General features: G+C 57.1%; 8 protein-coding genes across 8 annotated transcripts; 4 read left to right on the top strand and 4 right to left on the bottom strand.

The window, feature by feature from the left end:
* Positions 1-599: 599 nt before the first annotated feature.
* PG985_002372 (uncharacterized protein) lies at positions 600-1,451 on the top strand (the record flags this gene model as incomplete). The annotated part of the gene is made up of 1 exon (XM_066822141.1): positions 600-1,451. One exon carries the CDS (start codon positions 600-602, stop codon positions 1,449-1,451), a length of 852 nt encoding a protein of 283 aa, XP_066689573.1.
* A 433-nt stretch (positions 1,452-1,884) lies between these two features.
* On the bottom strand, positions 1,885-2,661 carry PG985_002371 (uncharacterized protein; the record flags this gene model as incomplete). Its single annotated transcript, XM_066822140.1, has 5 exons — positions 1,885-1,929; positions 1,991-2,184; positions 2,239-2,281; positions 2,395-2,573; positions 2,655-2,661. The coding sequence occupies 5 exons, from the start codon at positions 2,659-2,661 to the stop codon at positions 1,885-1,887; spliced, it is 468 nt and encodes a 155-aa protein (XP_066689572.1).
* A 1,940-nt stretch (positions 2,662-4,601) lies between these two features.
* Positions 4,602-6,900, top strand: PG985_002370 (N.t1.c1 domain-containing protein; the record flags this gene model as incomplete). Its single annotated transcript, XM_066822139.1, has 4 exons — positions 4,602-4,863; positions 4,923-5,982; positions 6,038-6,548; positions 6,840-6,900. Exons 1-4 carry the CDS (start codon positions 4,609-4,611, stop codon positions 6,898-6,900), a joined length of 1,887 nt encoding a protein of 628 aa, XP_066689571.1. The 5' UTR covers positions 4,602-4,608.
* A 948-nt stretch (positions 6,901-7,848) lies between these two features.
* On the bottom strand, positions 7,849-9,417 carry PG985_002369 (arrestin; the record flags this gene model as incomplete). The annotated part of the gene is made up of 1 exon (XM_066822138.1): positions 7,849-9,417. The coding sequence occupies one exon, from the start codon at positions 9,415-9,417 to the stop codon at positions 7,849-7,851; it is 1,569 nt and encodes a 522-aa protein (XP_066689570.1).
* Positions 9,418-10,261: 844 nt separating this feature from the next.
* PG985_002368 (PKS4) lies at positions 10,262-17,727 on the bottom strand (the record flags this gene model as incomplete). Its single annotated transcript, XM_066822137.1, is given in 7 exon segments — positions 10,262-11,563; positions 11,577-12,029; positions 12,046-16,284; positions 16,311-16,379; positions 16,454-16,575; positions 16,636-17,466; positions 17,628-17,727. The coding sequence occupies 7 exon segments, from the start codon at positions 17,725-17,727 to the stop codon at positions 10,262-10,264; spliced, it is 7,116 nt and encodes a 2,371-aa protein (XP_066689569.1).
* Positions 17,728-18,400: 673 nt separating this feature from the next.
* Positions 18,401-19,644, top strand: PG985_002367 (uncharacterized protein; the record flags this gene model as incomplete). The annotated part of the gene is made up of 2 exons (XM_066822136.1): positions 18,401-19,447; positions 19,543-19,644. 2 exons carry the CDS (start codon positions 18,401-18,403, stop codon positions 19,642-19,644), a joined length of 1,149 nt encoding a protein of 382 aa, XP_066689568.1.
* Positions 19,645-19,847: 203 nt separating this feature from the next.
* PG985_002366 (uncharacterized protein) lies at positions 19,848-21,209 on the bottom strand (the record flags this gene model as incomplete). Its single annotated transcript, XM_066822135.1, has 1 exon — positions 19,848-21,209. One exon carries the CDS (start codon positions 21,207-21,209, stop codon positions 19,848-19,850), a length of 1,362 nt encoding a protein of 453 aa, XP_066689567.1.
* A 470-nt stretch (positions 21,210-21,679) lies between these two features.
* Positions 21,680-23,052, top strand: PG985_002365 (salicylate hydroxylase; the record flags this gene model as incomplete). The annotated part of the gene is made up of 3 exons (XM_066822134.1): positions 21,680-22,383; positions 22,452-22,958; positions 23,013-23,052. The coding sequence occupies 3 exons, from the start codon at positions 21,680-21,682 to the stop codon at positions 23,050-23,052; spliced, it is 1,251 nt and encodes a 416-aa protein (XP_066689566.1).
* Positions 23,053-23,822: the final 770 nt, after the last annotated feature.

The following is a 23,822-nucleotide window of genomic DNA, read 5'->3' as shown; positions in this document are numbered from 1 at the left end:
AGGGTCTCGGGTGATGGGTGACGGGGGCATTCTAGGCGTTGCCGGCATGGCAGCTGGGTCACGGTGCAGAGAGCCAGTCAATGATTAATGAAGCTGACTTTTGGGTAGCAACGATAAGCGGAGGGAGGTGTCTTCGAGACCAGACCTGACCTCATGACAGGATGATGCAACGAGCCACGAGCCACGGGGACCATATTTCTACCAACGCAGGGCGTCATTATCTAATCACCGCGAGCATGTACTACTACAGAGTATGATTTCAAGCCGAGCTCGCTCCCCTTCTCTCCATTGATAAGTCGAAGCTTGTTTCTACTTCCTCCCTCAACCTACTGTGTGTAAGTCGGAAAACATAGAGATGGTGCTATGGTTTCACCAAACTAGCTTCTTCTCCTCTCTCTGTGATGCGGGGAACCTTTACGGCACTCTTTAGATCGAGTATAGCCTCCCCATCGCTGTCTCGTATCATTATGACCATAGCACAACCTACCAAACCCCTGTGTTACCGAGCAACGAGTAAAGACCAGCAGTAATCTGGGAATACCCGCCTGCAGGCCCGACTGATCGTCCACCGACCTGACATGCAACGTGCTAACCCTAACATGACCAACAACGGTACTTCCTGGCCCGGCGGTCCGCCGCCGCGATACCCGTTATACCTGCTCCCGAGCTTTAGTCTCCCTTTCAAACGACGACAAGTCTCGCCGGCGAGCCCAAGCCCCTCCTCTCCGCCAGCTGAGAATTCCGTGCCGCCACTGTCTAGCTCTCCCACGGAGTCTTCCCTCTCGAGCTCGGTCGGAAGCTCCCAGTCGTCTTCGTACACGCTCTCGCGGCTCTCCTTTGCCTCTTCCTCCTCCGACTATGTCGAAAGCCTAGAGGAGCAACAGCCTGAAAACCCGAGGCTTTTGAAAGTGCGCCCCGATACGATCCGGTGCTCGACGTGCTCTACAGACCTGGCCTTCGCCTCGCAGATCGTGAGCAAGGGTTTCACCGGTCGCTACGGACGCGCATACCTCGTCTCGCCACCCGAGAACGACGGCACGGACGGGTCAGGCTCGGGAAGCCTCGTAAACATCAAGATCGGCAAGCCGGAGTCGCGCCTGCTGGTCACGGGCCCACACATCGTGGCCGACGTGACATGCAACATATGCCACGCCAAGGTGGGATGGAAGTACGTGGACGCCAAGGAGGAGTCCCAGAAATACAAAGTCGGGAAGTACATATTAGAAACTCACCGAACGGTGGACTATAAGCACTGGGAAGACGCCGCCATGGTGGACGTCCCGGAGTTCGCGGCGTCGTCCCAACACGACAAGCACTCACTGGATGCTGCTGAGCCGGTTATGTTCAACTCGGATGACGAGGATGAATGTGAGGATATTTTCTCGGGCACGTGGGATGCCGCGGTTGTTGCTAAGAGACGAGCTCGCAAACGTCTACCGCCATCTCGCTGAGTGGCAAATACTGAGTGTCTATGTCTCAGGGCCATCATCGAACCCCAACATTCTTTTCAGGCCAAAGGCTGTCATTGATTAGGACACTTTACGTCCATTTATACCCAACCCGATACCGTCACGATTAGGAGTTATAGGAGGTTCCCTGGAGTTTTGGGGGTTCTGAATCTGTTCAAGGAGTTAGTTGTTTGAAGGCCGGCAAAGCAATGTTGTAATTCTGTCTATATTGGTCGTCTAGATTGTCGATACCCTCCTTTATGAACAACATCCAATGCATACATGTATGCATGATGCAGTGTCAATGTAAATGTCTTTCATTGCGAATCAATATAGGCGCCGCGGGCAAAATCAATGTGCTCAGGGTATCCTTCGGTCTATCAAGCATGGCAGGTTCTTCATCCTTTATTCCAGTACTCATCAGTACTGTGATATCTCACGCTGCTGGAGTCTTCTGGCCAGCGTTCAACTCGAGGGTGACCTGCAACATTAGGTAAGCGACTACCATTCATACAAACGCCAGGGCTTAGAAGTTCTCTTACTGGGCCGTCATTCACTAAAGCGACTTCCATCATGGCCTGAAAGACGCCGTTCTTTACCCTCTCTTCTTTGTAGCTTTGTTGCACCTTGTTAAAGAAGTAATCGTAGAGTCGTTTGGCCTCGTCGCCTCCCATGGCGCCGTGGAAATCGGGCTTGTTGCCCTTCTTTGTCTGGGCCAAAAGTGTGAACTGGGATACTGGAGCCAAAGTCAATGCATGAACAACCCCGAGCGTTGGATAACGGTACCTACCACAAAGTACTTCGCCTTCGATATCCTGTACACTCTTTTTCCACTATGCAAGGGGTAACGGAGTTAACACTGGACTATGGGGGGCAGGGAGGAGTGGCAAGCCCCTGAGCGAAGGGGGAAAGGGGGCGGGGACCGGGGGGCATATGTTATGCATACCCTTCCGCCGGCTTCATCGTCCCACAGCTTCATCTTCAGCACCTTGGCTGCAAGTGAGTCCGCCTCCTTCTCTGTGTCGCCCGGCGCGACGGCGGCGAAGACCAAGACGCCCTTGCCGATGGACGATACCACCTCCTTATCCACCGTCACGGACGCGGACAGCACGCGCTGCAAAATGGCTGCATTAAGAGACAAAACACGTGATTAGAATCATACTATTTCTCCATTATTTTGGCTTGTTTGTTTTCTTTTGTACCTACCTTTCATGGTTGCTTAAGCGGCAGCTTTTATTGAGAATGAGTAGGGGTGTGTGTGTGAGGCAGCGGCCACGTCAAACAGCAGCGTGCGTGTGTGCGTGCGCTGGGAGACAGCCAGCAGCAGCTAACCGCAAGGTTGTCCGGTGGGCAGGTAGAGAGACGTGGGGGGAGGGGGAGGGGTGCTGGCTGGCCGGCCTACTAGGTCATGATGGATGGAAGAGATGCAGATGCGCAATGGGAATTGCCCACGTTCTGTCCTGGGAAAAAAAGGTAGATCGTGGACAGGGGGGCTTGTCCAATCGTATGCTAGACCCTTCACTATAAACGAGATCTATTCGTCCCGCAAGTGCAGTCATGCGACCAGAAAGAGCGTCATGTGACGCTGATAATCCAATTTGAAGGAGCCGTTTAATTAACTCGTCTACTTCCTTCTGCTCAACATGTTGCAGGTAGACCGGCGGCATTGGCAAGGCGTGTGTTTGCAGGCGGCGCAGTGTTAGGCGTTCTACCTGGTGAAGGCTGGCGACACACGTGCATATCAAAAGACACACATATTCATATTGCGATGTACAAACGAGGTCAGAGAGCAAGAAGAGGCAGTGTCCCGAGGCAAAATGCCGATCAAGACCAATTCTGTCTCTGCCTGGTATTGTCAGAACCGTATGAGCAAACGAGATTTTTTAAGGAACAGGGTGTTCAATAGCGACCTCTTAGTGAAAGTGGCATATGTTAGTAGGAGTCTATGCATTGGCACCAGTGTAGGTACATAAACTTGCACCATGAGCACGGAATACTGTAGAGAGTGTGATGAAGCGTACAATATCAATTGTTTGATACCCAGAAAGACATGCGTAACAGTTAATAAACTGATAGCCTATCGATTGCGGGCAGATTCTCCCCGGTCGGGCACCTAAAAAATCAGGATTGGTTGGTTGGCTTCAGTGGTTATCTGCGTTTGACGGCAAGGTTGCTTCCATCCCACTGCTCTGCCACTTTTTTGTTTTGTACATTTGTGCCACCCCCCAAGCCCCTGCCAGTCCGGGTCCCTGGTGCTGTGCTGGTGTACGGCTGACTGGCAAGAGCTGTGCTTGTGTGAACTATTGATTGATTGATTGAGGGTCATTGTTCCGGCCTATGAGGTAAGTTGTGTGCGTAGCGGGATCCTGGCACAACCTTACTCGCTGCTAGCAGGAATAAGTGGCCCGCCCTTCTAATTCCACCTCACCTTACCTCTGACAAGACGTCAAATGCCTACAGCATCCACGTTGTACGTATCAACGTTTCTAAAATTGCAATTGCGAGCACCGCTTCAGCAGCCAGCTGGTCACACAGTCGCATGCTGATTCCACATTGATCTATCAGCTTTTTGTCAGTCAACCGATCGCTTGATTGATCAAGGTCCCTTCCTGCAGCTGATTGGACAGCTACGGTACTTGACCTTTTTCCGCTGGCCCAGCCTCACTCGACAATCACACTTGCCTTGCGCCTGCCGCAGAGAGCAAACGAATTGCCATCCTCCCGTTCGCAACCCTTCGATTTTTGTCTCGGTTCACCCAAAACCGAGCGACGAAACGTCAAAGCCGCAACTTCGCATTCACCCCGATCTCCCACTCCTCCAGCGGCAACTGGTTTTGCTTGTCCTGTCGGCTATCTCGTTGCGATCAGGTCGCCTTTCCTGCTCGAAACCGCAGCAGCATCACATCAGGCACCTGGCTGGCCAACCCACCTTGTATTTTCCACCTCAGTCGGACACCTCACAGCTTCGGCTACAGTCACACTGCATTCACTTTGTGTGGACGCAACGAGCCCTTTCTATCGACCGACGCATCCCGAGCCTCATCGATCGATTCATTCCCAATCATACATCTAATCCTAAGGCATAGCCTTATTCTAGAATCATTACTTGCACCATCTTTATCCAGTCCTATCATCCTCCGCCACCGGATCTTTTGTCACAATGGCGGCACGAAAGTTGCAGCAAGAAGTAGACAAATGCTTCAAGAAGGTGGCCGAGGGCGTAGCTGAATTCGAGGCGATTTATGAGAAAATAGAACAGTCGAATAATCCCGCCCAGAAGGAGAAGCTAGAGGACAACTTGAAGCGTGAGATCAAGAAGCTCCAGCGCTTGCGAGACCAGATAAAGACTTGGGCGGCGAGCAATGACATCAAGGACAAGGCTCCGCTGTTGGAGCACCGGAAGCTGATAGAAACGGTTGGTGTCTAACGCTACTTGAACGTGCAGTTGAACATGGCTAAAATATCATCGTCCAGCAAATGGAGAGGTTCAAGGCTGTGGAAAAGGCCATGAAGACCAAAGCGTACTCGAAAGAGGGTCTATCAGCCCAGGCGAAACTCGATCCCAAAGAGCAGGCCAAGGTCGAAATGAGCGACTTCTTGGCTGGCATGGTGGATGAGCTGGAGCAACAGATCGAGGCCCTGGAAGCCGAGAGCGAGTCGATACAAGCTACCATGAAGAAGGGCAAGACCAACACAGTGAAGGCGGACCGGATAGCAGCACTCGAGCACATCATCGAGCGACACAAATGGCATCAGTCCAAGATGGAGCTGATTCGGCGCTCTCTAGAAAACGGTGGCGTTGAGGCCGAGCAGGTGACGGATCTAGAAGAGAGCATCCGCTATTACGTATCGGATGGCATGAACGACGACTTTATCGAGGACGAGGAGCTCTACGATGACTTGAATCTCCAAGAAGACGAGGACATCTTTGGCTTGCCCGACAATGACCGTGTTTCTTCCCAAGATACCCAGTCAATACAAGACGACACCCCCGAAACCGAGCCGCGGCCCAGTAGCTTACCAGGAAAGCCGTCGCGGACTGCCGTGGACGCAGTTGTGGCGGCTGGTCGGCGGCCGTCGGCACAACTCAAATCTCCGTTACCGACGCTGGCGACGCTGCATAACCCCTTGTCGACTGTCACGAATGGTAGCAGTACGAGCACAAGCATGAAGGCGGCGCCTCTGCCGATGCGACCTGCTGGCGAGGGTTTGAAGTATGCTTCGGCAGCTGCGGCCGCAGCGGACAAGAACAACCTTGGCATTGCTCCTTTACCTCCGCCTCCCGGATCACTGCCGGTTGTGCCTTCGACAGGCATCTCGCCCCTGCCCGGTATGCGAACAAGTGCTACGAGTTCACCGAGTATCGCATCGATACAGCCCGTCTCCTCGGAATCAAGGCCATCTGCGCCTTCCAGCATCACCGACTCCCGGAATTCCGAACCTACACCGATTGTTGCAGCCGTGGCTAAGAAGGAGAAGGCGGCCGCTAAGGCCGCGGGCAAGTCGCCAGCGCAGCCTGCTTCAGTATCCAAAGGTAAGTGGCTGCCACACCCACTATGTCACAGAAAACATACTGACTATTTGAAAAGCTCCGCAAACAAATGGCGCCTCCAACGGCGTCAAGCCCGACAGTCAGGACGATGAAGAAGAGTCCATTTATCACCTGCCTGCGTCTTTGTCGGATCTGCTTGATTCCTTCAATGTGACTAAGAAGCGCGAATTGCCGGTCTCTTCACAAGCACATCTTAGAATGATGCATGCTTCACAAACGAGTACACCGGATCTGGTGGATGCTGATGCTCCCCGGAAGTATCGACCTGAGCATCGTCACTCTTCGTTGTCTCAATATCCTCAGGAACCCCTGGCTATCTTCGATGACCCGCGACTGTATTCTCGGATCGACCCCGATACGCTATTCTATGTCTTCTACTACAAGCAGGGAACGTATCAGCAGTATCTTGCTGCCAAGGCGCTGAAGGACCAGAGTTGGAGATTCCACAAGCAATACCAAACTTGGTTTCAACGACATGAAGAGCCGAAGTCGATCACGGAGGAGTTCGAGCAAGGCACTTACCGCTTTTTCGATTACGAGTCCACATGGTTAGTAGCACCGTACTTGTCACACGACCTTGATTTTGCTGCCTTTGAAGAGGCATAGTGCTAGTGCACTTGAGAGAGCGAAGGAGTTTTCATGTACCCAATAGTTGTTGTATCCTGTTCAGGAACCTGTATCCCATGTTTTGTTTTCTGATGGCGTTTTCATTTTGTTCGTTTTGTCTCTCTGCACTTTGTGCTTTCTACTCTTTCTCTGGTTGGCGAGGATCGGCGATGGTTAACGTGATTTGGCGATATCTGAATCGAATTGAACCTGTGACTAACAAAGCTTTGCAGGATGAATCGCCGGAAGGCTGACTTCAAGTTCGCCTACCGGTATCTGGAGGACGAAGTTTAGGAAGACGACGAAGCCTGAAAGGACGAAGTCTACAGGGTAGATTTGAAGTAGTCCAAGGCAATACAACTTTCGTCTTTCCGCGAGGTTAAGCTCATCGAACGTGGCAATGGCTTGGACCAGCTATGCGCACATAGTGAAGCCCATATGCCGGCGTTGCCAGTATGCTTACAGAGGATCTCTTGTTTCAATTTCACAGGTGGTTTGCAATTTGCAACGAAGGAGTCTGATCAGGGGCTGGTCTGCCAAATGGATTGGACGGCGTAGGATCTGGTCATCATCAATGTTCTACTGCTAGCATACGCGTGTCTCGACACAATTTGACAATGAACCCCTTGGGTTCGTTCCCCTCTGCATATGATCTGGGTCCTTCTGAGTCCGAAAAATGGTGACATGCGATTCCTTCATGGGCCTAATGGGTCTTTGAGTCGACAGCGACTTGCGTTTTGCGGTGCGTTGGTAGTTGGGCATTGCTTGGCACAACGGCAATCTGACAGCCTGCAAAACCCAGGCGCAGGCACAGGTGCAATAAACTTAGCTCTGCAGCGAATCACCCCGTATACAGGACAGCCGTGCACATTTCTTTGGGCAATAGGCAACCGGCAAGAGGCTGTCAATTGGCGTGAGATCGGCATTCAGAGTAGGAGTGTTCCACACGGTGAGTTCTCAAGTTCTGGATGAAAGTGCACGTTGACCGGACAGGGGCAACTCATGCGGCGGATAAAACAAAGACCTTGTTTCACAATCATCATTATTTCGTTATGTATGTTTCTGCAATAATGTACACCAAACTCCATCCTGGGTATAATCGCCATGCCAACTTGTGCGCTACAATCTTTTTGGCCTCGTCCCTTTGCACGGCAAAAATCACTAAAAGCGAAACCAAGATTGACCGACTTCTGCACTTTCCCGCTGAAAACCAACATGCTCTGCATCGGAACAAAATATCTACTAATGCAGACCCGACTTTTCTGGCGGCATGGTACTTGGGTCATTCTCCGCCGTGACGCCACTGTATGCCGGGCGGTCCGTCGGAGCGGTAAGTTCCTGTGCCATGGCCTCGTCATAACTCGGAGGCGCGTCATCGTAGTTCGGTGTGTTATTCGGACCAAGCTGGGGTGGGTAAAGTGCATCATGTGGCGGCGGCTGCTGCTGCTGCGAGGATGTGGCTACCGACTGACGGGGTGGTAGCATGGGGGGCTGCGGCGATGTTTGTTGGGGCCTGTAAGAAGAGGAGTCGAGGAGCTGCGCGGGGGGCGAGATGCCCGAGAAGACTTCCACCTTGGATAGCTTCAGGGGCAGGTAGAGCATCTGCGGGTAGAACACGACATTCTTGCCCTTAGGGTCGGGGAGGCCCCAGCTCAGCCCAATCTTGACTTCGAGCTCGTACCGCCGCTGGAGATTGCAAGCCGTGAAAGACGGGGCGATCGTGTTGGGCAGGGCCCGGTTCGCCCACAGGCCGTCCGGGATGACGAACTCGGAGTTGACGGGATCCGTCGGCTTGCCGACGGGGATCTGCATGTTGGACTCGGAGCACACGACCCAGCGGGTCACCTCGGTGTTCTGCAGGTGGTGCGCCCGCACGCTGGTGAACCCGATGAGCGCGACCTCGATCGAGATGACGTAGACCTGCGCGGTAGTCGGCTCGAGCTTCTTGGCGATCAGGCGCAGCGGGACGGGCTGATTGCACGTGAGGATGCTCGGGAAGGGCAGGCGCGCGGACATTTCTATATTAGGGGGGTTCTCCTGCGCCTCCGCCTCGGCTGCGGCCGATGACTTGGACCCGAAGAAGGAGCGCCGCTGCTTGTAGGGAGCGGGCGACCGCGGCTTGAAGGTGAAGGGTCGGCGCGCGAAGGCTTCTTGGTTCGTCTTGGGGGGCCGTGGCGGCTCGACGGGGAGGAACTTGAAGCCGACCTGGTAGCGCCAGTTCTCTTTGAAGAAGCCAGGTCGTTGAATGGTGACTTTTATGTAGTAACGTATCTCGGCCTCGCGAGGGAAACCGGTAAGCGAAGGGGGCAAGGTGGACTTGACGTGTTGCAGCATCAGTTGTTTGGTTCCGTCCATAGTCCTGTAGCTACCAAGCCCCAGCAGGCCCTGATTTGTCGAGCCTCCTCCCACGCCATTCAATTTTGACATGGCTGCGGGATCTCCGCATATATTATTCAGAGGCAGCTTCAACCTGAAAGGGAATTCGTGTTGCCCAGGATGTAACACGCCGGGCATGGCGCCGATGGCTGTAGGCCCAAAGCTCCTCTCGTCGGGGTATATTTGCTGCACCAAGTAGAGCAGCTTGTGGTTCTCGGTAACGACGTCTCCGTATCCGGGGCCTGGCGTAGAGGCACGCCGGCGATCGTACTCGAACTCGGGCGCCGAAAGGGCGGTCCTCGACTCCCCCTCTAGTTTGATGACGATGTTGCCCACATTTTCTGACCGGTTGAGGCCCAAGAGGACCCGACCGGATACAAAGTCGAGGTTTGTGAAGAAGTCGGGCGCATTGTCGAGCGCTATGCGTATCGACATCGTGGGCGTAACGGTTTATTTTAAGTCGATGGTGATTGGTGAAGTTGGGGAGCCACACAAAGAGATGCAAAGTCGCGAGTTCGATTCGGTTGGATGTGGGCCGGGTAAGACGGCTCTACGATGGCCTGACTCTGTCGATGGACATGTTCTTGCGGCAAGTCGCAATGCTAAAAAGGTAAAAGGCAATCAAGGCTCGGTCATGCTGAGGATGAACCTGCGCAATATAAAGATACTCCCAGAGTGCTAAAAGTGACAGAGAAGCGTGGGCGCATCGTGTCGCAAAAGCCAAAAGATCATGGCCGCCGAGCATTTATGGAAGCTTCGGTTCGCTAAGCCTCCAACCCCACGTAATCCAGCACACGCCGCCCTGGGCTATGTCATCGTACCTTATCCTCCTTATCGAGTTCCACTTGCTAATTGCATATATGCAGTCAAATTCACATATTAACTGCGACGACATCCAGTTCAACATTAACAATTCAATGGCCATCAATCAAGGCCACTGAAGACAAAAATTCCCGAGCAAATTAGGATATCTAGCTCTTACGGGAAGCTCGACATCCCGACCGGTAAAGCTTGTAGGCTGCTTCCTGTCTGATGATCGCTACCAAGTACTTGACTGACGGCCGAGCTTCCTGAGCAACATCCCAGGACGCGCGTTATCACTCGATGGTGTGGCAGTCAGTCTTACGCTTATGCCCAAGCCGAACAAGGACAAATATCTCCTTTTTACAAGGAAGTTACTGATGAGACGAGATGTCCGCTTCATGGCTTCCGCCTTCCTATGGGCTGTCTATTCTATAGCTTCCCGTTTTGACCAACCAAAACCACCATATCTATAGACTCAAGCTGCCTCTATCAAATTCTTCGGCAGCAGTACAGATCTAGCAGCAACGCGCTCGCAGAAGACGGCCATAGGCACGGCCGCCATGACATCAAATACAGCAATGCGTGCCTGAATTTCTCGCAATGCCCAATTCACAATCTCAATAGCCGCCAAAGAGTCAACTCCGTAACTATGCAAGACGCGTCCCGTGTCTAGATCAGAGGGCGTCAAATCCATCATCTTGGCCACGCGGCCCACAAGTGCTGCCAGTACAAGTGATGCCGCATCCTGAATCGTGGCAGCCTGTGGGATCATGGCAGAAAGCGGCTGCTCGTTGCCAGACCGGTCCCCGGCACTCTCGTGGCCGCCACCTCCGCCAACGCGCGCGAGCACGCCGAAGCGAGGATCTGTCTCGAAATAGTACGGCGGGTCGATGCCCGCGGTAAGAGACCCTGCTCGTGTACCCAACCCCGTGACCACCCTCGCGCCGATGCCCAGCTCGTTTGCTTGCATGCAGAGCCGCATCAGGGCGAGAAACTTGTCTTCCCGGATGCCCCACACCTTCTCCCACGTCTTGATATCTCCCTGAGCGCCGCTCTCCGCGAGCATACCCACGTCGCGCATCTGGCCGAGGTCGACACTCACTGCCGACTGGCCACGTGCACGGCGCGCCATGGCGAGCGCGTCTTGGAAGTTGCAGCCAGCGGCGTAGTTGCTCTGCCCGCGGTTTCCGAAAACGCCAGCGTACGAACTCAGTAGTACGAAGAAGTCGACGTCGGGCAGGGCATTGCTCAGGTTCTGGCTCCCTTGCACCTTGGATCGGGTGCTTCCGGTCCACTCACTGTACGTCATCTTTGTGAAGAGGGCGTCGCGCAGAACGGCCGCACACTGAAACACCCCGCGTACGGGGCCAAGCTCGGCTCTGCATCGGTCCAGGGCCGCGGCGAGCGAAGAGGGCTCTGAAATATCGCAGGCAAGCACTCTAGCTTGGACACCCTGCTCGGCAAGCTCTTCGAGAAGGCGCTGGGCCTCGGCAGAGGTACCAGCTGAACGCGACAGGAAACACAATCTTCTGGCCCCTTGGCTCGCTAGCATGCTCGCTAAGCTTCGTCCGAGGCCGCCCATGCCGCCGGCTAGAAGAATCACGCCGTCTTCGAGCCGGAGCGGTGGCGCCGGCGAGCGGAGGACCGGAATATGGGCGTCCGGGGTCCAGCTCAAGACCAGCTTGCCTTTATGCTTGCCCGACTGCAGCAGACGTAGAGCCTTCACGAGATCGGATACTGGGTACGACACCAGCGGCTCGGCCGGCTTCATAATGCCCTGGACAAGGTACGGCGCCGTCCCCCTCGACGACCGCGGCCATCAGCTCCGTCTGGTTTTCCCATAGATCTTGCAGGTTTACCGAGCAGAAGCTCGCGCCACGCATGAACGGCCGCATCCCCAGGCGCGTGTTGTCGACAATGTCCCGGAGCCCGATCTCGATGAAATGCCCTGAGGGGGCGATGCACTCCCAACTCCTGTTCAGGGCCTCGCCCGCCAGCGAGTTGAGCACGATATCCACGCCGCGCCCGCCCGTCATCGCCATAACGCCACGCGCAAATCCGAGGTCACGGCTGCCGAAGATGTGGTCTTCGGCCACCCCGTACTTGTCGCGGACGAACTGGCGCTTCTCTTCGCTGCTGACCGTCGTGAAGACCTCGAGCCCCAGGTCTCGCGCCAGCTGCAGCGCAGCCTGGCCCACCCCCGCCGGTGCCGGCGTGGATGAGCACGGTCTGGCCCTTTCGTGCTTTGGCGATGTGTACGAGACCGTACCACGCCGTGTACGATACGATGGGGAGCGCCGCCGCTTGCTCAAAGGTCATGGCCGCCGGGATCTTGAAGGCGTGGGATGCTTTGCCGCGCATGACCGAGGCATGGGCGTCATTTCCGACCAGCGCCACGCGCTCGGCGACCTGCAGGTGGGTGACGGCGGATCCGACGCGACGGACGGTGCCGGCCGCCTCGATGCCTAGCGTCGGCGTCGGCAGCAGGCCCATAATGGACATGACGTCGCGGAAGTTGAGGGCGGAGACCTGGACGTCGATCTCCACCTCGTCGGCTAGCAAGGGTTTCTCGGGGACGGCATCCACCCGGAACCGCACAGAGTCCAGCTGTCCGGGCTTGCCGATGTCGAGACGAAGGGGTCGGCCGTCTGCGATTGCGTCCCCGTAGGACATGATCTCGGGCTCTTGGGCATCGCTTGGCCCGGCGAGGCGTTCGATGCTGTTATTGAGTGGCTTATCTGGCACGACGCGGCAGATGTGCGGGACGCCGTCCAAGATATGGAACTCGCGCTCTCCCTTGGGCACGACGAACACCCGCGCGATGAGCGCGGCGAGCTCTTCCGGCTGGGAGCGGGAGCTGGCATCGACGGAGATGGAAATGGGATCGAGGCCGGGCATCTCGTTATACAGGACGCGGAGCAGGCCCGTGGCCATGGCGGCCGCGGGCTCGTCCTCATCGCTGCCGACGACCCACGTGATGTGCAGCGCATTCTTCATGACTTCCACAAGTCTGAGGAAATCCCGCTCGTTGAGCTTCTCGAGCAACGGCTTCTCGAGCTCCACGAGGGAGATACATCGCCTTTCGCGGACGGCCGACGTGGCGGCGGCGTCAGCCCAAGGTACGACGACAGGCTTAAAGCCGCGGTTTTGAAGCTCAAGGACCAGTTTTGTTTCAGCAGTGGTGGTATGCTCGCCACTGAGGACCACAATCTCTTCCATCGCGCCTTCATTTGTCCCGGTGTTTCCGTCGTCCCTGGTAATGATTCGAACAGCATAATCCTCATCTTTGAGGACCAGGCTTGATTTTAACTTGGCGGCTCGCAACTGGGGGCCAATGTCCTTCGCAGGCGCTCTGTCAACAAGGCAAACCCTGCCCCTTCTGGCGGGAAGCTTCACAAATAGCGCTTCTATGCTGTTTTGGGACTCTTCAGAACCATCGTGAGTAGCGATGATAAGATCAGCCGCGAACTCCTCGTTTGCTATGCAGTCGTGTAGGTCCAAGATTTTGTGCTTCATGGGTTGTCCCAGTTGGGACAAGAGTTCCGCCACAACCGGCTTGGTTGTCTCTGAGCAGGCGGCTTGGTAGCTGGTCGTTGCGAAAATCCCCTCTTCAAGGTTTAGCTTCGGAAGTATGATTTGGTCAGATGTAACGACCTCCATTAGCGACATGGCAGGATTGGCATGATGCATGAGACCGATCATTTCAGACAATTTGGACAACGCCGAGCCCTCAGCCGTGAAACCCAACTTGGTCAACCCGCTGTGATCCAGCAAGTCGACATGGGGCCTCCAGACCATCTTGGTGCACAGGCTGTTCGTAACGGTGGCATCATCGGCCGTGGTATTCCCGGCGACTTTTGTACAGCACAGCCCCTGAATCTGGAGTACTGGAAGCTTTGTCCTGGGGTCCTCCATACAGATGTCGGCCATATACTCCTTGAAACCTTGTGGGCGCGCCTCGCAGACACCGCGGAGCTGCTCGCCCGCACGGTACGGCGCCTCCATCGACACAACCACAGAATCTATCGTCTTGGGGATCATGGCGGTTCGGAGATCCCCGTTGCCCTGAGCGGCCGCGAATATCGTGTGGAATACGGCGTCGAGCAGCGCGGGGTGTATCACGTGCGGCCGCTGTCCGGTGCGCTGCACGTCCTCGAGCCCGACATCCGGCACATCGACGAAGGCGGCGCTAAGCCCAGGCCGGACCCGGATAGCCGAGAGGTTGGCGAACGCCGGCCCGTAGGTGAGACCAAGTGAGTCGAGGTCCTCGTAGAACGCTTTGGGTGTGAGTGGGGCTCTGCATTTCGGCACGATCCCGTCGATGTGCTGTCGCATGCTTTCGCCCTCTAGCAGGTCGACCTGGCTGTCGGCGTACTCGACGAGTATGAGACCCAGGCAGTTACGCTCGAATGCGACGCTGTCCGGCGAGCTGGAGATGACAAACTCGGTCCACGTGCTGGCCGTGCTCAGGGTGCCGGTCAGATGGGGCCGCAGCACGATGGTATACTCGACGTCGCGATCCTCGTGCAGCACCATGGGCAGCACGAGCTGCACGTCCCGGAGGCGGAAGCCGCGGACCTCGCGGTCGCCTCTGTCGCCGTTGCCATCGGTAGCAACTTGCGCGGCCGCCTCGATGGCCATGGCGAGGAAGCCCGCGCCCGGATAGAGCACGCTGCCCTGGATCTGGTGGTCGGCGACCCACGGCTGCTCTCGCATGCGCAGGTAGCCGCGCCAAGCGTGCTCGCCGGCCACGGCCGAGGGCAGGGGCGCGCCGAGGAGGGCGAGGGGCGGGTGTGAGCGCAGGCGCTGCTCGCGGGCCCAGCGGGTCTCGGCCCAGTGACGCTGCTGATGGTTCCAGGGGTATGATGGCAGGCCGACCAGCACTTTGGGCTTTCGAGAGGATGACGACAATGTCGCTATCTCGTTTGCCTTGAAGAGGTCGACTGGGAAGGACCTGGCGAATAGGTCGCCGGCCAAGGCTAGGCAGGTCTTGCGGCTGTCTTCCCAACGCGACAACGCGGTCAGGTAGGGCACGTCGGTGACGCCGATCGCCTTCAGGCTCTGGAGCGAGGGGCCCTGGAGAGCGGAATGGGGTCCGATCTCTATGAGTATGTCGATGGTGTTCTTGGTTGCACGCGACTTTCCCGACATTGGTCGTACCATGTCTTGTACGGCCGCCGAAAACTGCACGGGGGAGACGAGGTTGCGGACCCAATGAGCCGGGCCTAAATGACTCGACGTAACGGCGGTTCCGGCTGCGCTTGACTGCATAACGCACTCATCTACGCCGGGTCTTGTTTGCACGTCGAGAATGGCGTCCATGTAGTCGGAGGCAATCATCTGCATGTGGTGCGAGTGGTACGCGGTATCCACCTGGAGTTTCCGCGCAAAGATTCCTTCCTCGTTCAGGGCTGCCATCACCTTGTCGATCCCCGCCGCGTCTCCCGAGAGCGTCACGCTCGACGGCGAGTTGATGCAAGCCACAGCGACCTCGCCCGGCGCCAGCCGTCGGACGAGCTCCGCTGCCCTCTCGGGCGACGTCCCCACGGCCATCATGGCGCCGTCGGCGTCCTGAAGGCCCGCGGAGAGGACGCCGCGGTAGTAGGCCACCTTCCAGGCGTCTTCACGCGACAGGGCGCCGAGGGCGTAGGCCGCGCCGATCTCGCCGCTCGAGTGGCCCGTCACGGCGGCCGGCCTGATCCCCCACTCTGCGAGGAGGTCGACGAGGGCGACTTGCAGGACGGTGCAGAGCGGCTGGCTGTACTCGGCAATGCCCAGCTTGGAATCTCCTTTGGGCCGCCGGAGTTCTTCTTCGGCGGACCATTCGCACCCGAGCTCGGTCCGTAGGTAGGCGTCGGCCGCTGCGATGCTGGCGCCGAAGGTGGTAGGGTACGCGGCCATGAGCTCCATGCCCATGCCGGCCCACTGCGCACCCTGGCCCGTGAAGACGAAGCCGAGCCTTGGGGGTTGCGAGGCGGTGAGATATTCCGGTCGCGGTGCCTCTTTGTCGTTAAATGCCTCGGCCAGCTCCGAGGCGGACGCCGCGATGGCGAAGGTCTTCCACTGGTGGTGTGTGCGTCTTGTGTTGAGGGTGTGGGCCAAGTCGACGAGGAACTCCACAGCGCTGCTTTCCCTGGTGCTGCGAGTCTTGTTCTCTTTGCTCAGGAGGAAGTTGGAGAGGCTTTGCCGGACGCGTTTGATGCCGTCTCTGTCCTGTGCACTCAAGGTGAAGACTAGAGGGCGACCCGCCGAGTCTGCGGTATTGGCGATCCCGTTTGCAAGCCTTTTACTATTCTTATGTTGCGTGAAATGGTTTCCGCCGGTGATGCCGCGCGATTGCAGGTATGAATAAGCGTCGTCGAGGATGGCGTGCGCATTCGTCCCGCAAAACCCAAAGGAGTTGACACTGGCTCTGCGGAGGCCGGGGCCTGGGAACGGCGTTAGGGTCGTCGGGACCGCGAGGTTCCACGCCGCAAACGGGATTTTCGGGTTGAGCGTCTTGGCCGAAATGGTAGGGGGATGACGCCGTGTTCGAGCACCAGCACGGTCTTGATTAGAGCTGCTATGCCGGCGGCGGCTTCTAGATGCCCGATCTGAAGAGGTTGTAGTCAGTCGAGAGGGGTTGCAAATGTGGACATGGTTCTCCAGAGGTAAGGGGATGGCTTACATTGGACTTCACTGATCCGATTAGCAGCTTTCCGTTCCGTGCTTGCCTTTTGGCCGCAGCGATGGTTAGGGAGAGACTTGTCGTCTCTTCTCGGTCGCCTGCTTGTGTGCCAGTTCCATGTGCTATAGACCAGGTTTAGGTTCTGAGTTGACTTGCTCGGTCCAAGCTGGAAAAGTGCTCACCTTCAACATAGTCAGTATCTTCCATATTCACACCGGCCGTTCGATACGCGTCCCGGATCAGGGCCGCCTGTGCCTCGGAGCTCGGGAGCGTCATGCCCGGTGTACGCCCATCCTGATTACATGCCGTTCCTCGAATGACTGCCCGGATCGGATCGCCATCCCGCACGGCATCCTCGACGCGCTTGAGCATCAGGACCCCGACCCCCTCCCCGCGCCCGTACCCGTCGGCAGACGCGTCAAAGGCCTTGCTCCGTCCGTCGGGCGCCAGGAAGGACCCGCTGCTCACGACCTTAAACATGTCGGGCGAGAGTAGTAGGTTGGTCCCACCCACGAGCGCCGCGTCCGATTCGCCCGCCCGCAGGCCCTGGACGGCGAGATGCAGCGCCACCAAGCTGCTGGAGCAGGCCGTGTCGAGGGCGAAGCTAGGCCCGCGCAGGTCCCACAGCCACGAGAGCCGCCCCGCCATGGCGGTCGAAGCGGTGCCGTGCATGGTCAGGGCCGGCAGGTTCTCAGCGTCCTTGCGCAGCATCTCGTAGTAGTCGTGCGTGAAGACGCCCACGTAGACGCCCGTGCGCGAGCCGGCGACGGCCGCGAGGGGCACGCCCGCACTCTCGAGGGTCTCGTAGGCCGTCTCGACGAGCAGGCGCTGCTGCGGGTCCATGGCCTGCGCCTCGGCTTTGGGGAGCGTGAAGAAGGCGGCGTCGAAGGCGGCGGGGTCGTGGCGGGCGTTCAGGAAGAAGCCGCCGCGGGTGGCGCTGGCGTTGCTGCGCTTGTGGGGGCTCCAGAAGGCGGAGGCGTGGAAGCGCTCGGGGGGGATCTGACTCCATGCGGCTGGAGGGGATTGAGATGGTCAGTCATGGTTTGCGGGTTTTGTCTGCCCCTTTTCTTATGTGTTGACTTGCGCATTTTCATCCTACTTCTATCGCTCCCAGGTGAAACACTCCTGTTGCCTCCTTTCCATCTCCTTGTGTTTGTGGCAGACTTACATTGACCGCTAGATATGGACTGCCAGAATCCGTCTACCCCATCGCCCTCGCCAGGAAACCGACATGACATGCCAATGATGGCAATGTCTCCTGAAGTTTCCGCCATGTCGTTTTCGTTAGACATTGAGGCTGCTTGGGCAACACTCGAGAAAGTCATCGCGGGATGGCCTGCATGCAAATTGTTTGGATTTCCCTGTTCTTCGCCATGGCTAACAGGTAAAAGTATGCCAATTTCCTGTCGCATTCACGAAGTCCTAGAATCCAGAATGTATTTTGCGCCATATCATGTCAGTTTGGGGAGTTTTCTGGTCAGCCCCAGCACTATGATAATGCTCCGCTTTCAGGGGTGAAGTTGCATGCATGTCAGATACGCCGGTCTTTTCTAGCCAGCTCAGCTGCATATCGGGGACTTTCCCAATAACTTAGTAATGATAAGATAATTCGCCGCCCCTGCCATCTATGATTCTTTCTCCAGTCCATGGTCGAAATTAACCGCAGGATTGTGATTCCGGTCTAGAGCACAGTAAATGATTACGCCGCCAAAACAGCTAGCTGATGGTTAGGCCCCGAAATCAGTGAACAAGAGAGATTGCATGTGATGACCCCTTCTGCTCCCCGCTGCGTTAGATGCTCTGGCACAGTCTGGCCTAGCTGATGTTCGCAATCAGAGCATGTGTTCTCGCTGAAGTCTTTTCGGGGTTCCCAGGATGCCCCAAGAATTTCAGGGGCTTTCTTAGCTTCAGACAACGATCCCAAGACGTCCGCCCATTCTAACCAACATGGGCCTCGAGCAGTACCTTGCAATCATTGCCGAGGAGGTCGGCATATCTCGCGATGAGTTGCAAGATGACACCGAGTTTGCAGACCTCGGACTCGACCGTGTTCTGGCCCAGGCCATCACCGACCGTTTCGCCGAAGAGTTGTCACAGCGGATGCAGGTCTCAGTGTTCGAGACTTACCCTGACGTGCGCAGCTTCACAAGGCACATCGATAAGACATTAGGGGAGTCAAAAGCTACTGAAAAGGGCACGGTGAATGTTTCAATTACGGAAAACAAGAAGAAGAACGTAGGCCGAACGCCCCCGCTGGTTTTGCCCTTGCAAGGCAATCCCGCCACGGCCAAGAAGACCGTCTTCCTCCTCCCCGACGGCAGCGGCTCCGGGCTGGCGTACGCGCGAATCCCCCACCTGGGCCCCGACATCTGCCTCTGCGGCGTGAATAGTCCGTTCCTCGGCGCCGGTTCCTTCTCGACCACGATCGAAGAAATGTCTGCGATTTTCGCCGCCGCCATCCGCGAGGTGCAGCCGCATGGACCGTACAACCTGGGCGGGTGGTCGGCTGGCGGCTACTTCGCTACCGAAGTCGCACGGACCCTGCTGCGCGCCGGCGAGGCCGTCCAGCGAATTATACTGATCGACTCGCCGTGTCGCGTCGAATACGAGGCGATGCCGGTCGAGGTGGTGCGGTTCCTGGCCCCGCGGAACCTCATGGGGAACTGGGGCGGCAAGAAGGCTGGGACGCCGCAGTGGCTGGTCGACCACTTCGAGGGGACACTGACGGCGGTTGGCGAGTACGGGCCCAAACCCCTTGCCATTGAGAGGCACATGCCGTCCGTGTTCGTCATCGAGGCGGCCGAGGGGGTCTTCGGGACACAGGCGGAGCTGGCGGACAGTGGACTCGATATGGGAGTCAAACTGACGAGGGACTTGCTTGGGCCGAGAGCGAGACAGTTCGACCCGCATGGTTGGGACACGCTGTATCCTGGGTCTCTGTTGCGATGGGCCAGAACTTCAGGGAGCCATTTTACGTTGGTGCATCCACCGCATGTAAGTCGTGCCCTCTCCAGTCCCTTTTTTCCATATGTCCGTCAATCTTGACCATGTAGCTACTGATCTGTGCTAACGCTCCTCTGATTTCCCAGAGTAACACCTTGGGGACATTGTTACGAGGCGCTTTAGCTGACGAAGATGAAATTCGAAACTCCGGGAAATGGTCGCAGTGGTCGTTTAAGAATCACCCATAAGATAGGTTTCAAGGGAGAGAACGATTCTGTATTGGAGCAGTTCTAGTTCGTAAACATTCTGCCTAAGTTGTGTCTCTTATGCTAGCTTCATGTAGACGCATAGGCCATGGCTATTCTTGATAATCGTTTCTCACAGCGAGCTGTTCGATACTGTAATTCTAGGCTACCAGATACAGAACCATTCAATCGAGCTCTCGATCCTCTCAGTCCCGCAGCTCGTATTCCAGTACTGAACGCAACGCCCCATTCGCCCCGCCTCCCGTAGCAACATGGTGAAACCGAGCATCTGCCTCCTCAAACAGCCTCGTGAACCCGGCCACGCTGCGTTCCTTGGACGCATGGGCCGCCAGCATGATAACATCCTGGTCCATGACGACCTTCTCGTCCAGCGTATTGGCCAGCCGCGCGGGCGTTTCCGGCCGGACGGCCTCGGAGATGAGCACGCGCGCCCCCGGCTTGGAGAGCGCGGGGACGAGCCCCCGCAGGATCCGCACGGCATCGGCGTCGGTCCAGTCGTGCAGGATCCACTGCAGCAGATAGACATCAGCGCCCGCCGCCTCGGCCGGCATGGGCGTAAAGAAGTCGTGCTGCGCGTGGGCAATACGCGGGGCGAGGTCCGGGAACTGCTGCTGCACCAATGCCCGTCCTTCCTCGACGGTGGCGGCGGTGACGTCCTGCACCAGGAAGGTCGCGCTCGGCATGGCGGATGCGAGGGCGATGGAGGCGTGGCCCAGGGACCCGCCGACGTCCACGACCCGCGCCGCGCCCAGGGAGGACCAGTCCCGGGCTTGGACCAGGTGGTCGAGCCGCATCCGGCTCGTGCTCTCGTTGTGGCGCATGTAGTCGCCCATCATCCCGGCGAAGTCGGGGTTGGCCTGCGCCAGCTCCCAGGGGCTCTTGTAGGGCGGGAAGGCGAGGCAGAAGGCCGGCTCCTCTTGCCCCAGCTCGGACTGGCCGGTCAAGAGCGACTTGGTCACCCCGTTCCGCCCGGCCTGCTGAAGCTCGAGGGCGTCGGCGATGCGCACCGTCACGTCCGTAATCGGGCCCGTCGTGAGCCGTCCGACCGCGCGCAGAGCTGGAGAGCGTGCGAGGGCCGCCGAGGTCGCCGAGTGGATGATGAGGCCCGGCGCCGGTTCCTCGAAGAGCCCGTTGCCGACGGCGAAGCGGACGATGCGCTCCGTCAAACCCAGGGGTAGATCCACCTTGGCGGCGAGGTCGGCGGTAGAGATGCCGCGTTCGTCCTGCGCAGTGGCCCCGAGCGGCACCGCGTCGAAGAAACGGAAGCGCAGGAGAACCTCGATGTTGGAAGCATCAAAGGCGGATCGGAAGAGCGCGAGAGCCGTGTCCTCGGGCCCCTGGGCTAGTAGCTGGAGGGATTTGGCCGCCCGCGCAAGGTCGTAGCGCGCCTTGCGCAGCGCCGTGCTTTCGCCCTGGTACCCGACATGGCCGGCTTCCCCGAGAGTCGGTTTCGGGAGGCTTTCGGCGTCAAGGTAGTCTGAGACAGCAGCGGCTTTCTCGGCGACGATGGCTGTGAACGACTCTAGGGCGGCGCTTAGGTCGGCCATGGTGGTTGTTCAGGGGCTGTGGCTATGAGACGGGACGTGGTGATCCTGGCGTAGTGGTGCAATATAGAAACCGACACGTGAAATGAAATACGTAGAGTAGACTGGAGTGCGCCAAGCCTGAGTAGACTAGACGCTGCAACTTGGGTATAGCTTGCAGTCCATGTTCGGCCGTTAGGGGGGGTGGAGGGAGAAGAAAGCACCGCTGGGAAATAAAAGCTCCTATTGGTCAGCGATGATGGGTGTGAAGTATACAATCACCGGAGTATTATTGCGGGTAATATGCTCCCACGACACTTGCCGCTTTGAGCATCATCTCATCCTGCGACGGTTTGCTGACCTGTCATACATGCTCATTCAGGGTGTAGTAGCAGCATAATCAATACACTTTCAATCCCGCTCTCTCGCCTCAGTAAACCATGTGATGCTCAATGTGCACATTTGCTACACGCATGACCAAGTAGACAGCCGTAATGCCGCTCAATATCGTCATTGTCGGCGCCGGCATCGCCGGTCTCGTCGCCGCCACGTCGCTGAGGCAAGCCGGCCACAGCGTCTTGGTTCTGGAAAAGCACGGCGTGTCGAACGTGGTCGGCGCCGCCCTCAACGTCAACCTCAACGGGAACCGCGTGCTCGCGCGCCTGGGCTTCGACCCGGTTCGGGCCCGGGTCTGTCGCCAGCACTACTGGAATATTCTGCGCGGGGGCGACATGAAACAGCTGAGTTCCATGCCGCTTGGCAACAACGTCGCGGTGCACCGCGCCGACCTGAATGAGGAGCTGGTGCGGCTCGCCACCATGGAGTCGGGGGGTCCGGACGAGGATGGGACCGCTTGGGGGCCGCCCGTGGAGATCCGCGTGGGCTGCGGCGTGCGGGGTGTGAGCAAGGACGGCATGGGGGTCGTGTTGGAGAGCGGCGAGGAGGTGCGCGGTGATCTCGTGGTTGGTGCCGACGGCGTGCACTCCGCCATCAAGAGCTATGTGGTCGGGCAGGAAGGGAGAGGAAAGGCGGACTTTTCTGGCATGGCGGCGTTCCGTTTCCTTCTCAAGACAGACCAGCTGCGGGCCGACGAGGAGCTGGCGTCGTTGATGGAGGCCTCCGGGGATGTGGTGAGCTTGTTGGCAGATACGGCCGAGACGACCAAGGAGAGGCACATGATATGGTACACGTGTCACGGGTAAGTCTTACTTTCCTCTATATTTTCCCACGCAAGTCGGAACGGGCAACTACTTATGGGATGGTTAGCGGTGAATTGCTAAACTTTGTGGGCATCCATCCTTCGAACACAACAACCATTGAAGACGGAACCGAAGAGCTCAAGTCGGCCATGATGGCCGAGTTCGGCCACTTCGACCTCAAAGTCCAGAAACTCATCGAGCTATCCAGCCACATCAAGCGCTGGCCCCTTTTCGTCCACGAAGCCTTGTCGACATGGGTTCGAGGGCGTGTCGTCCTCATTGGCGATGCTGTCCACCCCATGCTGCCATTCGGCGGCCAGGGCGCCGCGCAGGCGATGGAAGACGGAGCTGCCTTGGGGTTTCTTCTCCAAGGCCTGCGGGACCCTACCGAGCTCGATGGCCTCCTTGTCTCGTTCCAGAGTATTCGTCAGAACCGGGCGGCGCGTGTGCAGATCCTGTCGAGTGTCAGGGCTGGGCTCGAAAGAAAAGTCGCAGATAAGATGGTGCCGTACTTGGACGAAACGGTGCCCAAGGCGCCGACGTCACATGGCGAACGAATGGAGCATGACGCCAGGTATGATACACTGCGTGCCCTGCTTTCGGTATTCTCACTGACACTCCCTTCTAGCTATGACGTGTATGCCGCGTGTGAAAAGCATATGCTTTGAATCGGTTGACTGCTTAGATAAGCTGAAGACGGAAAGGCATGAATGGATAAAAAATATTACTATTTCGTATCGACACATTGACATTCTATGATTTACCTCGAGTCTAATGCGTTGAGGTGTTTGAATTATGAGAAACCAGGTGTATGTGAAGGAGCTTACGTTCCTGGCGCACTAAGTGCATGTGGTCTCATTGTAGCGACGTTCGTAGTGTTTCATACTTCCTTCCTCCCGCATCTGCATATTGCTTAAGTGGCACTTTTCCACTACCTTAAAGACCGCTGAGCACAATTGTTTCTATCAGGCATTGTCAACTGATTTGACCAGTCGGTGCGCATTGTACAATTTTAAATTTCTCATATGAACCGAATGCGCCGCTGCAGTCAAATTCTGTTTGGGTGTCGTCATACTGGCGGCGAATTTAGCGGCGCATTACCTGCGGCGCCTGCCATAATCTGCATCATGTAGAACCCCTGAATATCGACACCCGAACCTTGGGAAATGTATTCGGTCGTATGATAACGGATGGATAGTGAACGGTAAGTATCTTGGCAGCGGAGTATTATTCATTAATCAATCGCACGTAAGCAGACAATCACACTTGAAACCCCCCGTTTCTGAAGTAGGACTGCGCATTCAATCAGGTCACCCTCTGCTGGCAGGTTAACGCAATGTCAGTCAGCAAAGGTAGCCTGAGGTAAGATGCGACAAACCGGCAAGATGAAATGCGAAAAGGGGGCTGCAGGCCGGAATGCCTGGTGTTCGGCTCTGTG

Source organism: Apiospora marii (assembly GCF_038362585.1).
Source record: "Apiospora marii strain CBS 49790 chromosome Unknown utg000002l_segment0_segment0, whole genome shotgun sequence".
Classification (NCBI taxonomy): domain Eukaryota; kingdom Fungi; phylum Ascomycota; class Sordariomycetes; order Amphisphaeriales; family Apiosporaceae; genus Apiospora; species Apiospora marii.
This window is presented reverse-complemented; position numbering and strand designations above follow the sequence as displayed.